Genomic DNA, 13,694 nt, shown 5'->3' on the forward strand with positions numbered 1-13,694 from the left:
GCATGGTATACCAGTCACTTGGACTAATTGTTTCCATGTGTCTTTGGTTTTCTTCATTCTTCTTTGCTCTGGATGAAGAGAGACCCATCATTGCATCTAGGTGGCTTCTTGCAAACTTTTAAGATCCCAGTCTCTACTCACCAAAGTAGGAGGTGGAACAATGTTTTGTGTAGTGTGTTATTGACCTTCTTGAAGTTATCTTACCGGAACTCTCGACCTTCTTGAAGTTAACAGTCCAATGGGGAAGACCAAAAGTAAAATAAAAATCACAGTAAAATGGGAGAGTGCTTTGTTGGGCCTCTGTAGTTAGCTATAAGAGCAGTCAGGGAGGGTGTGCTGAGGAAGTGAGGTCTAAGCTGAGACCTGAAGTAGGATTTGGTCTTATGGAGAGAGGATAGGGGCAGGAATGGGCAGATTGAGGGTTATGGGAGAAAATGTTAGGGCAAACTAAATAGCAAGTATAAAGTCCTTATGCTGAGGAAGCATCTTTTCTATTATATACATTTCTTTGAAGTAGGGAGCAAAGTCTAATACAAAGCTAATCCCTTAGGAGAGCCTTAAGAATTGTTTAACTTGTCACAGAACACCAGCTCCCTATGTATTAATAGTCATGTAAATCTCAACAAGTTCCAGTTTCAGAATTTCCCAGAGAGCTGTGTGAAGGGGTAGCCCCTGTCAATAAGAATGAGTTTGCTGTTACAGGAATCATTGACATTCAAGGATGTAGCTGTGCTCTTCAGCCAGGACGAGTGGGGGCACCTGAACCCTGCCCAGAGGGCCTTGTATAGGGATGTGATGCTGGAGAACTACAGCCACCTGGTCTCACTAGGTAAGATTTTTCAGATTAAGGGATTTCTTTGGGATCCTTAAAAGTCTTTGAGTGGTGCAGATGATTAATGTACTGTCTGCTAACTGAGAGCTTGGAGGTTTGAGTCCACCCAGAGGCATCTTAGAAGAAAAGCCTGGTGAATTGCTTCTGAAAAATCAGCATAGTTCTATTCTGACACACACATAGGTTTCCATAAGTCAGAGATGACTTGATGGCAACTGGTTTTGGTTAGTCAAGACCCTTAAAACTGAAACCATACAGAGGATTGGGTTGAAAGTGGGCCAGATGAGGATGTTGTCTTCAAGACTACTACTTGCTTATTCTTGGTGGCCCAGGCCCAGGCCCAGGCCCAGGACCCTTTTGGAACCCAAGTGCTAATGATTCAGAAGAGACTAGGGGTTGATCCTCTATTCCTTCTGACAGGGGAGGTACCTGGCCTGGGATCAGATTGTGTCAGGCCCAAGCCATCATTTTCTCCTTCTGGAAACACAATGCTGAGTCCATCCAGCTGTCCTTTACACCTTCTTAGGCCTTTCTGTCAAGTCATCCTTCCAGAAAGTTCTGAGGACCAGGTCTCATTCTTGCAATGATTTTATCTCTGTCATAAACAGACGTGGATCATTTTGTTTCCTTCAAAAACAGGACTTTTAGGACCCAAACCAGATATGTTTTCTCAGATGAGAAAAGGGGAAGAATGGATGCTGGACGATGCCTCAGGAGGCTCCTATCTTGGTAAGAATCACACCTATGGAAGGCATTGCGGGGGACCCAGTTGATCAGGGTTGGTGTGGTGGCTCAGCAAATGTGCCAGGCCTATGTACTGAGAAATGTGCACCTTTTTCATTTCTTGTTCACCTCCATACGTGGTTGCCACATTTGTCCCAGTATTCATGGTCAAACTGTGACACTCCTTTGTTCACTACAATTTGCATCTCCCTTGGCCTTCCTCTCTATAATTTTTCTTCTCTCCCTGTTTGGCATAGACTGATAGAGTATTTTGGAAAAGACCTAAAATGTAATCTGGGGAACTTGAGTGATACTTGAGTGGCCTATTCAACACCTGACAGTGCAGGTTCTGCTGGAACTTCTCTAGTGAGAAGGAACCTATTTTTGGCTGACATTTTATACATTTTTTTTTCTTGGAGCTCTGGTAGCATAGAGCCTAAGGCATTTGACTGCTAACCAGAAGGCTGGCGGTTCAAACCCACCAGCCACTCCTTGGAAGGAAGGTTGGGCAATCTACTTCCATAGTGATAGTGCCTCGGAAAACCAATCTACCTCTTTATAAAAGACCACTATCTAATCATACTTTTGCTTCTGAAACCACACAGGGTTATATACATCAGGGTGGCTTCTAGTGTTAAGATCCAGTTTTCATCTGCCCACTGAAGCGTCTCTTCTTCCAGCTAAACATGTATTATTTCTCCTACTGCCTTCATATTTGCTCATCGTGCATACATATATTCAACCAGCATTTCATCATCTTCCACCTTTTCCCAGGCACTGTGCTAAGTTGTAGGTGCCCTGATGGTGAGGACCATGTTCACCTCGTATTTTGCTATATTATTCTCACCTGGCACCATGCTTGGCATAGATTTGTTCACTGGGAACACAGAGAACATGACAGTTTAGTGGCTGTTACTTGGATTAAGGAGTCCATAGTATCTGGTAGCTTAAGGTGAGGGCAATTTCTGCCTCCACCCCATTAATATTCTAGAGATCTTATTGTCTTATCCAGGACACTATAACATTTCACTTTCAGCTAGCATTTTTCAGGCTGCAAAATATTTTTTCAAACCTATTGTTAATCAGTTTTTTCACAGTAGCACAGTGAAGTAGGCAGGGGTTTATAATCTACTGTAACTAACTATTTGCCTGGAATGTCTAAGACCCAATCTGTTATGGAATTTAAATATCTTAACTCTAAAACTCAGTAATTAAAAAATGGTATTTTAACTTACCCTACTAGCTTTCTGAATATTCTATGGATTTACATGTTGTATTATAACCAATAATATTGAGAAACTGAATACACCATGGACAGCCAGGAGAATAACAAATCTGTCTTGGAAGAAGTACAGCTAGAATGTTCCTTAGAAGCGAACATGATGAGCCTTTGTCTCCCGTACTCTGGACACTTTATCAGGAGGGACTTGCCCCTGGAGAAGGATGGGGTCCTTCTACTGGTTAAGTAGAGGGTCATTGAAAAAGAGGCAGACCCTCAACAAGATGGATTGATACAGTGGCTGCAACAATGGGCTCAAATCTAACAGTGGTTGTGAGGATAGCGCAGAACCAGGTGGTTTGAGGTTCTTTTGTGCATAGGGTTGCTATGAGTCGAAACTGAATTGATGGTACTAACAACATTACAACCAAACTAGGTGTAAGTAGACACAACAACATTACAGCCAAACTGCCCTTGTCTGTAAGTTTGTTGTACTATGGTGGCTTACATTTGCTGTGAAACTGGAGGTTATACCACAGGTATATCAAATACCAGCAGGGTCACCAATGGTGGACAGGTTTCAGCAGGGCTTCCAGACTAAAGACAACGTTGGAAGAAGGAAGGGGCCATCCACTTCTCAAAGAATTGGCCAGTGAAGACCATATGAATAGCATGAAACTCTGTCTGGTATGTTACTGGAAAACTTTGAATAGCCCTGAAATATTGTCTGATATACTGCCAGAAGATGAACCCCTCAGGTCAAAGGCATTCAAAATATGACTGAGGAAGAGCTGCCTCCTCAGAGTAAAATCATCCTTAATGACATGGGTGGAGTAAAGCTTTCAGGACCTCCATTAGCTGATGGGGCATGACTCAAAATGGGAAGAAACAGCTGCAAACATCTATTAATAATTGGAACATGGAATATATGAAGTATGAATCTAGGAAAATTGGGAGTTGTCAAAAATGAGATGGTATGCATAAAGATCAATATCCTAGGCATTAGTGAGCTGAAATGAACTAGTTGTGGCCATTTTGAATCAAACAACCATATGATCTACTGTGTTGGGAATGACAAACTGAAGATGAATGGAGGGCCATTCCTCATCACAAAGAATGTTTCAAAATCTGTCCTGAAATACAGTGCTGTCGGTGATAGGATAATATCCATATGCCTAGAAGGAAGACCAGTTAATACTACTGTTATTCAAATTTGCACACCAATCACCAAAGCCAAGGATGAGGAAATTGAAGATTTTTGCCAACTTCTGCAATCTGAAATTAAACAAACATGCAATCAAGATGTGTTGATTATCACTGGTGACTAGAATGCAAAAGTTGGAAACAAAGAAGAATCACTTATAATTGGAGAATATGGCCTTGGTGATAGAAATAACACTGGAGATCGCACAATAGAATTTTGCAAGACCAATGACTTATTCATTGCAAATACCTTTTTTCAACAACACAAATGGCAGCTATACATGTAGACTTCACTAGATGGAGTCCACAGGAATCAAATTGACTACATTTGTGGAAAGAGGCAATGGAGAAGCTCAGTATCTTCAGTCAAAACAAGTCTAGGACTTGACTGTGGAACAGACCATCAACTGCTCATATGCAAGTTCAACTTAAAGCTGAAGACAATTAAATCAAGTCCATGAGAACTGAAATAGGACCTTGATTATATCCCTAGTGGATTTAGAGACCATCTAAAGAATAGATTTGACACATTGAACACCAGTGACCAAAAACCAGAGGAATTGTGGGGTGACATCAAGAACATCATCCATAAAGCAAAAGGTCATTAAAAAGACAGGAAAGGAAGAAAAGGCCAAAGTGGATGTTGAAAGAGACTCTGAAACTTGCCTTTGAACAGAGAGCAGCTAAAGCAAATGGAAGAGTTGACAAGATAAAAGAGCTGAACACAAGATTTCAAAGAGAAGCTCAAGAAGACAGTCAATTATTATAATAAAATGTGCAAAGACCAGGAGTTAGAAAATTGAAAGAGAACACACTTGGCATTTCTCAAGCTGAAAGGTATTTGGCTGCTAACCAGAAGGCTGGCAGTTCAAATCCACCAGCCACTCCTTGAAAGGAAGACTGAATGATCTACTTCCATAGACATACTGCCTTGGAAACCCAAGGAGGGGTCGCTATGAGTTGGAACTGACTTGATGGCAGTGAGTTTGTTTGTTTTGTGTTTTTTTGAGTTGCAATACTGATATATGGTATGGGCAAAATATTGAATGAAGCAGGAAACATCAAAATAAGATGGAAGGAATGCAGAATCACTGTACCAAAAAGCATTGGTCAGTGTTCATCTATTTCAGGAGGTGCTGTGTGATCAAGAACCAATGGTATTGAAGGGAGAAGTCCAAGCTGCACTGAAGGAATTGGGTAAAAACAAGGCTCCAGGAATTGACAGAGTACCAATTGAGATGTTTCAATAAATGGATGCTGAATTGGGGGCACTTACTTGTCAATGGCAAGAAATTTGGAAGACAGCTACCTGGCCAACTGACTGGAAGAGATCCATATTTGTTCCCATTCCAAAGAAAGGTGATCCCACAGAATGTGGAAGTTATCAAACAATGTCATTAATGTCACATGCAAGTAAAATCTTGCTGGAATAATTAAAAAACTGTTGCCGCAGTATCTCGACAGGGAACTTGCCAGGATTGCAAGCTGGATTCAAAAGAGGATGTAGAACAAGGAATATCATTGCTGATGATGATCTTGGTGAAAGCAAAGAATACCAGAAAGATGTTTACCTGTGTTTTATTGACTGCAAAAGCATTCAGCTGTGTGGATCATAAGAAATAAGGATAACATTGAGAAGAATGAGAATTCCAGAACACTTAATTGTACTCATGAGGAACCTGTGCATAGACCAGGAGGCAAGTGTTAGAATGGAACAAAAGGATACTACATGGTTTAAAATCAGGAAGGGAGTGAGTCAGGATTGTATCCTTTCACCATACTTATTCAATCTGATAATCTGAGAAGCTGGACTATATGAAGAAGATTGGAGGAAGACTCATTAACAACTGTGATATGCAGACCACACAGCCTTGCTTGCTGAAAGTGAAGATGACTTGAAGCACTTACTGATGAAGACTAAAGACTGCAGTATGGATTACACCTCAACATAAAGAAAACAAAAAGCCTCACAATGGACCTACTATAAGCAGCATCACGATAAATGGAGGTAAGATTGAAATCATCAAAGATTTCATATTACTTGGTTCCACAGTCAACATCAATGGAAGCTGCAGTCAGGAAATCAGACCACATATTGCACTTCTCAAACCTGCAGAAGATGTCTGTAAAGTGCTGAAGAAAGATGTCTCTTTGAAGACTGAGGTGTGCCTGACCCAAGCCATGATGTTTTCAGTAGCCTCATATGCATGTGAAAGCTGAACAATGAATAAGGAAGACTGAAGAAGAGTTGATACTTTTGAGATGTGGTGTTGGGGAAGAATATTGAACGTCCCATAGACTGCCAGAACAAACATCTCTCCTGGAAGAAGTGCAGCCAGAATGCTCCTTGGAAGTGAGAATGACCAGACTTCACCTCACCTACTTTGTTCATGTTGTCACAAAAGACCATTCCCTAGAGAAGGATATCGTGCTTGGTAAAGTGGAGGGTCAGTGACAAAGGGGAAGACCCTCAACAAGATGGATTAACACAGTGGCTGCAATGACGGGCTCAGGTATAGCAAGGATTGTGAGGGTGGCTCAGAACCCAGCAGTGTTTCGTTCTGTTGTATTTAGGGTTACTATGAGGTGGAGCCGACTCAGCGGCACCTAACAACAACAGGCACTTTCAATATTTTATCCATTCATTCACACACAATGTTAAAACCAAGAAAAGGAGAGAAGGACATTAAATTAAAGAAATTCACCCACAGTCCTATTCTGGCATATTAGCTGTTTTTACGTAAATCATTCATTCATCCATTTATTCATCATTGGCACTGACGATGCACTTTGGTGGGTGGAATACATACATGATGAATAAGGGATTTTTATGCCTAGAAGGGATTTTGTAGTCCTGTGTAAGTGAAATTGTGAAGGTTGAGGCCTTTCCTCAGATACCTTTCACGGCCCCCTATTATAGCCCATCTCATTTCTGAATTGCTCAGGGGTGGAGCTAATCCATGAAAAATAATTGGCAGTTAGCCAATCAAACATGGCGTGACATCTTATTTTTTATCTCCTGGTAAAGTTTATTGCTTTTTCCTCTATTTCCCATTAAAGTTATATTTTTATTTTTGAATAGAACCATCTTTTTTTTTTTCTGACTAGAAACTACTGCCATAAAAAAATACTGCCATTTCCAAACATTTCTTCCCCTTCCCATTCTGTAATGCTTATTAGTTCTGAAAATGTTCATTGGATTCATTTTTAGTATTTTTTCCTTTTTATTTCTGTTTCTTGTCTTTATTACTTGCTAAGACTTCAAAAACCATATCCAACAATGATCACAAGTTTTATTTCTGATTTTCTAGGGATTGGATAAACAACTCTTCCATTGTTGCACTGATTACTCTTGGTTTAGAATACAGGTAGTCTCTGACTTACAACAGGGTTCCATCCCAAGGACTCCATCATAAGTAGTTTCTGATGTAAGTCAAGTACCTCATTTTTTTTTTTTTCATTTTCATTTTTACTGCCTTTTATTATCAATGATTTATAAATACAGTCTTTGTCAATGATCATCTGTGAGTGAATATCTGAGAATGATAACATCAAGAAATTACATGCTGCAATATTGTATGTAGTACATTTTATCAATACTACACGCAAATACAACAGTCTTAAGTGCAGTTTGTTGTAACTTGAATGCATTATAAGTCAAGGACTTATGACTTATTAAAATAAGTAAATACTTATTTTAATTTTAAGTAAATATTTTAATTTACTTATTTTAAATATTTGTAAGTAGATACTTATTTTAATCATCATAAGAAGTCCTTCTGATAGTTAGCTTTTCATTTAAATTTTCTCTTCTGTAGGCCATGGGATATAGAAGGAGGAGAGGATGAACATATGAGCACATGAACGTCACCATGTGTGGGGCGATTTCTGGAAAGTTCTCTGTTTAACTCTTATAACCTGTGAAACAAGTGTGCTTGATGCCATTTTACAGAAAACTGTAGCCACTGGAGTGGTTGAATAATTTGGGCTGATTTAATGTTGCTGTTAAGTGGCGCATCAGGAACAGCATGAAGCCCTACTGACTCTCAAACCATTGTATTTTCTTCCCTTCTCCAAAATAGCTTTAATTACACAGAAATTATTTACCCAGCAAACTTAAAGAAAATTACCTGATCCCTTATTTTGGGAAATATGCTAATAACTTTTACAATTTATTGTTTATTCATCTGTTTAGGTTTCTCTTTGTTATATCAATTATATATTTTTCCTTTTACAGTTAAATTATCTTTTTTGAGCTGTAAAATCTGTTAGGTTACAACTATGCAAAGTTTCATGTATAATTTTAACATTTTATATTTTGTTCTCTTTTTATTTCCAGTTTTATCTGCATTTTTTTCTCTTAAATTTACTGAGAGTTTTTTTAAGAGAAGCAGAGCAGCTCTTATTTTATCACTCTTAAACCAAAAACCAAACTCACTGCCATCAAGTTGAATCCAACTCATAGCGACCCCTCCCTGGGTTTCTGAGGCAATATCTCTATGGAAATAGATTGCCCTGTCTTCCTTCCAAGGAAGTGGGTTTGAACCGCCAGCCTTCTGGTTAGCAGTCAAATGTCTTAGGCACTCTAGTAGTTAAATTTATGTGTCAACTTGGCTGGGCCTGGTTGAGTGCCTGGGCAGCTGGTGGTAGTTATTCCCTATGATGAGACTGGTAATCAACTCCATGGTGGGATCTACCACAAACAGCTGAGTAGCTGCCTTTAGCTATGTGGTCTGCTTCCCGTATATAAGAAGCAGCTTTGGGAATGGTCTCTAGCTTATGGTACCCTTGGAGCCTGCATGTAGCCATGTTGTTGTTCAGCAGCCTGCCATGCTCTGCTGACCCTGGGACTTAAATTGAATTAATGGCCTGTTGTGTGGTTTGGTAACATCGGGACTGTGCCATTTTATTTGTTGACCTTGGGTTTGTTAGCCTCAGCAGCCAGTAGCTGCCTGAGTGAAGAGATGCCTCTCGCTTCAGTGGGCCGGGAGCAAGAGGCAGAGCTGAAGCCCAAGGTTGAGGGGCTTTTACACAGCCCCTAAAACCTGGCACTTTGAACTTGGACTTAAAACCTCCAAATTGTAAGAATAAACTCCTGTTTGTTAAGGCCATCCCATTTGTGTTATATTCCTGTCAGAGCGGCACTAGGTAACCAGAACAGGCACTATGCCACCAGAGCTCCCTATGTGTTAAAATTTATTTTCTACATTTATCCTTATCATTTCCTTTAAAATAACTGTATTTTGAAGACTATACATCCTATTTGCAAAAAAGAATATATAATATTTTGAGTAGTTTAAAGAATAAGGGAGTAGCCCCCATACGCTACTATCCAACTTAAGAAATGGAACACAGCAGCACATTTCCCAATGTGCCTGTCATAATCTTATCTTCCTCCCTTTATACCAGAATGAGCCACCAGCTTGTATTTTTCACCTGACTCTCCTGTGTTTCTCTTTTGATTTTACTACATACATATGTAGCACTGAACAAAATTGTTTAGCTTTGCATTCTTTCAGAGTTAGTATATATGAATTATACTATTGATACCTTTTCACAATTTGCTTTTTCAAAATCATGTTGAGATACATAGGTAAAGTTTATTTTTTAAACTACATTTTTATATTCTTTCAATGACTATCTGACTGATGGGCATATAGTTTGTTTCTAGTCTTATTGCTGTTATGAATAAAACCAAACCAAAAAACCAAACTCACTGCCGTCAAGTTGATTTCGGCTCATAGCAACCCCTCCTTGGGTTTCCGAGGCAGTAGCACTGCGGAAGTAGATTGCCCCATCTTCCTTCCAAGAAGTGGCTGGTGGGTTTGAACTGCCAGCCTTCTGGTTAATAGTCAAATGCATTAGACACTATGCTACCATAATAAAGCTGACCTAAATACTTGTGTACATATATTCTTATACACAATATACTTCTGTAGTGATACTGCCTCAGAAGCCCAAGGAGGAGTCGCTATGAGTCGGATCAAACTAGCAGTGAGTTTGGTTTGGTTTGGTATATCCTTATACACATAGGCCTTGTTTGACTTTCTTTAGGTGTATTCATAGAGGTAGAAATGCTGGATTTAAGGGTGTATACTTCTTCAGCTTTATTCAGTATTGCCAGATTGCTTATCAAATTAGTTGTCCTAACTTAACTAATTGAGGCAAGTTCCTATAGCTTTATGTCCTTGCCAAAATTTGGAACTGTCATAATTGCAAAAATTCTGCTAGTTCCATTCTTGAGAAATGGTGTCTTACTACAGTTTTAATTTGCATAGTAAAGGTGAACATCTTTTCATGTATATTGATTATTTGTGTTCTATGGCTTACTTCATATTCTTTGCCCAGTTTGTGTTATGGTTTATCCATTTCTTTTTTATTTGTAGGAGTTCTTTATATATTCAGGAATCTAATGCTCTATCAGTTAATATATATGTCACTTATCTTTTCCTAGTCTGTAACTTACATTTTCTCTTTCTTTACTAACTAAAAAACCCAAGCCTACTGCCATCAATTGGACTCTGACTCCTAGTGACCCTATAGGACAGATCAGAACACCCCCATACAGTTTCCAAGGCTGTAAATCTTTATAGAAGCAGATGGCTTCATCTTTCTCTCACAGAGCAGCTAGTGGATTCAAGCCACCAGTTAGCAGCTAAATGCTTTAATCACCATGCCACCAGAGCTCCTTTCTTTCCTAACAGAAGTTCTTAATTAATGAGATATATCAGTCTTTTTCATCATCTTTATTCTTGGTACTTTATGTATCACGCTTAAATAATTCTTTCTGCCTTTAGATTCATGAGAGAAGGATTTTGTCTTCTTTGCTGTTGTAGCCTCAGCACATCAGAGCTCCGTATATATTTGCTGAATGAAGAATAAATTTCTAATAATACTTATTTTCATCTCTTCTTTTTTCTGTGTTAAGTCCTACCAGATGTTTGTCTTTTTTATTAGACTTCTTAATGAATAAATTAATGAATAAATCAACCATTTTGTTGATCCTTTCTATTTTATGTTTATCTTTTTAATTAGTTTTTGTTCCTCATTTCTTTCTTTGACTTTCCTGGCATTTATTCTGTTCTTTCTTTTCCTCCCTTTAGTGTTTCCTCTATTATATATATATATATTTATCAAAGTAATATATGCATTGAGTTTAGTTAAAATCTACAGGATTTATAAACAGTGGCCCCTGGTCCCCCTTTTCCTTGTTTTCCCTTCTATAGAAGTAACCACTGTCTCTTCTTTTAGTTGTTGATTTGGTGTTTGCTTCCATATCTCCAAGTAACATGTTTGTATTGCTACCTATTGACTTTTCCATAGACAGTATTTATTCAATTCCTTCTGTAAAAACAGAGGATTAAGCTCATCCCCTCAACTACTCATGCTTATTAGCTTTTCCATTCCCTGCTGTCCCAGTACCACGATAGGGTAATTTTGGTTAGATCAATAATCAGTATTTACATTCTTCAGTGCTGTTGAGAACTGATCCATGTAGTAAATTATGTTAACTTTTGCTTTCCTAAGAAATCTATTCTCAGAGTTGATTAATTCTTAGTTCATATTGGTAATTAATCTAATCCCAGCCCTTCTCTAATTGTCTATATCTCCTCTCAAGACTTTCAGAGTCATCAGTCATTCTGACATTGTTCCTGGAAAAGTCTCTTCTAGAGCTTCCTGACCTGTCCTAGAACACTTGGCCTCCTGCATTTGGTAGACAGCTGTCATCTTCCTGGAAATCCTCTTCTTTCCTGGACTGAATCTCATTGTCTGATGACTTTTTCTTTCTTGATTTTATTCTCTTCTTTCTGTGGCATACATCTTCCAATCACTTCGTAAGAAAGAATGTACAAGAATAATTTTTTTTATATCACCTAGCATGTCCATAACTGTCTTTTTCCTATGCTAACTTTTTGGATAATTTGACTGGATATAATTCAGCATTGGAAATCATTTTCCTTCAGAGTTTTCAAGTCATTTTTCTTAGTTATCTAGTGCACCTATAACAGAAATACTGCAAGTGGATGGCTTTAACAAAGAGAAATTTATTCACTCACAGTTTAGGAGGCTAGCATCAAAATTCAGAGCACTAGCTCTAGTGGAAGGCTTTCTCTCTCTGGTGGCTCTGGGGGAAGGTCCTTGTCTCCTGTCAACATCTGTGGGCCTGGCATTCCTTAGAGAGCTCCATGTGTCTTGGCATCAGTCTTCCCCTGAGTCTAGGAGGTTCTCAGTTCAGGGATCCCAGGTCCAAAGAATGCAATCCACTCCTGGCTCTTCTTTCTTGGCGGTAGTGAGGTCTCTGTCCTCTCTGCTTGCCTTTCTCTTTTTATCTCTTATAAGATAAAAGGTGTGACTTAAGCAAGGGTGTGACTTGAGTATGGTGTGACTTGAGTCACCCTCTTGTAAGGCTGTGAGTCAACACAGCCCACATTGATCTTTCCTCATTAGCATATAGAGGCTAGGATTTACAACATCATGAAATGGAGGACAACCACACAATACTGAGAATCATGGCCTAGCCAAGTTGACAAACATTTTCAGTTGTCTTCCTGCACTGGCTAGGACTCTTCTAATACAATACTGAGTAGCAGTGATGAGAGTGGGCATCCTTAACTTGTTTCTGATTTTAGGGGAAAACATTCAATCTTTCACCATTATGTATGGTGGTTAGCTTTAGTTTTTTTATAGATGCCCTTTAACAGGTTGAGGAAGTTCCCTTCTATCCTGGTTTGATTAAAGTTTCTATTCTAAATGGATATTGAATTTTGTCAATGACTTTTCTGAATCCTTCAGATGATGATATGGTTAATATAGTTAAATTATACTGAATGATTTTAAAATATCAAACCAAATTTGCATTCTTGGTATAATCCCAACTTAATCTTGAATAATTATAATTTTTTAATATTGCCGCATTTAATTTGCTAACATTTTATTAAGGAGTTTTGCATCTATGTTGATGAAGGATATTAGTCTGTAATTTTCTTTTCTGGTAATATCAGTTGTACCTTTCTGGGAATTTGATTCTTTCATATAAACTGGTAAACTTATTGATATAAAGTTTCTTCACTCTGTTCTTATTATCTTATAGCTGTAGAATCTGTTCTGATATTACCCCTATCATTCCTGATAGTGACTATTTGTGCCTTCTTTCTTTTCTTGATTTTTCTCATAGAGGTCTGCCAGTTTTTCATTAATTTTGGTTATTTTTTATTTTTTCTTCTCCTTTGGGTTTAATTTGCTGTCTCTTTTTAATTTCTTAAGGTTGATACTTAGATCATTAACTTCATACATATATAAAATACATGTGTATGTATATACCCTTCTGAATCATATCCTACAAGTTCTAGTTCATATTTTCATTATCATTTGGTTCAGAATATTTTCTGGTTTTTGTTGTAATGTCTCCTTTGTTCTCTATGCTTTATAATTTAGAACCATTTGTGGATTTTCTAATTATCTTGTTTCAGTTATCTAGTGCCACTCTGACAAGAATATACCACAAATGGGATGGCTTGAACAAACAAGAGTTAATTCTCTTACAGTTTGGAGTCTGGAAGTCTTAGTTCAAAGTGTCAGGCTCTAGGGGGTGGGTGAAAGCCCCTCGACCTTGGGCTTCAGCTCTGCCTCTTGCTTCCAGCCCACTGGAGCTAGAGGCATCTCTTCACTCAGGTAGCTACTGGCTGCTGAGGCTGACAAGCCCAAAGTCGACAAATA

General features: G+C 38.5%; 1 protein-coding gene across 1 annotated transcript in view; it reads left to right on the forward strand.

The window, feature by feature from the left end:
• LOC103207743 (zinc finger protein 454) overlaps nt 1-13,694 on the forward strand; it is a 23,596-nt gene that overhangs the window by 2,078 nt on the left and 7,824 nt on the right. The window contains exons 2-3 of the mRNA XM_007953407.2: nt 703-829; nt 1,472-1,561. Coding sequence (XP_007951598.1) covers nt 703-829; nt 1,472-1,561 — 217 coding nt within the window. The remainder of the gene's footprint in view (nt 1-702; nt 830-1,471; nt 1,562-13,694) is intronic.

The sequence above is a fragment of the Orycteropus afer genome, unplaced genomic scaffold (assembly GCF_000298275.1).
Source record: "Orycteropus afer afer isolate SDZICR_OR568_19922 unplaced genomic scaffold, OryAfe1.0 scaffold00393, whole genome shotgun sequence".
Classification (NCBI taxonomy): domain Eukaryota; kingdom Metazoa; phylum Chordata; class Mammalia; order Tubulidentata; family Orycteropodidae; genus Orycteropus; species Orycteropus afer.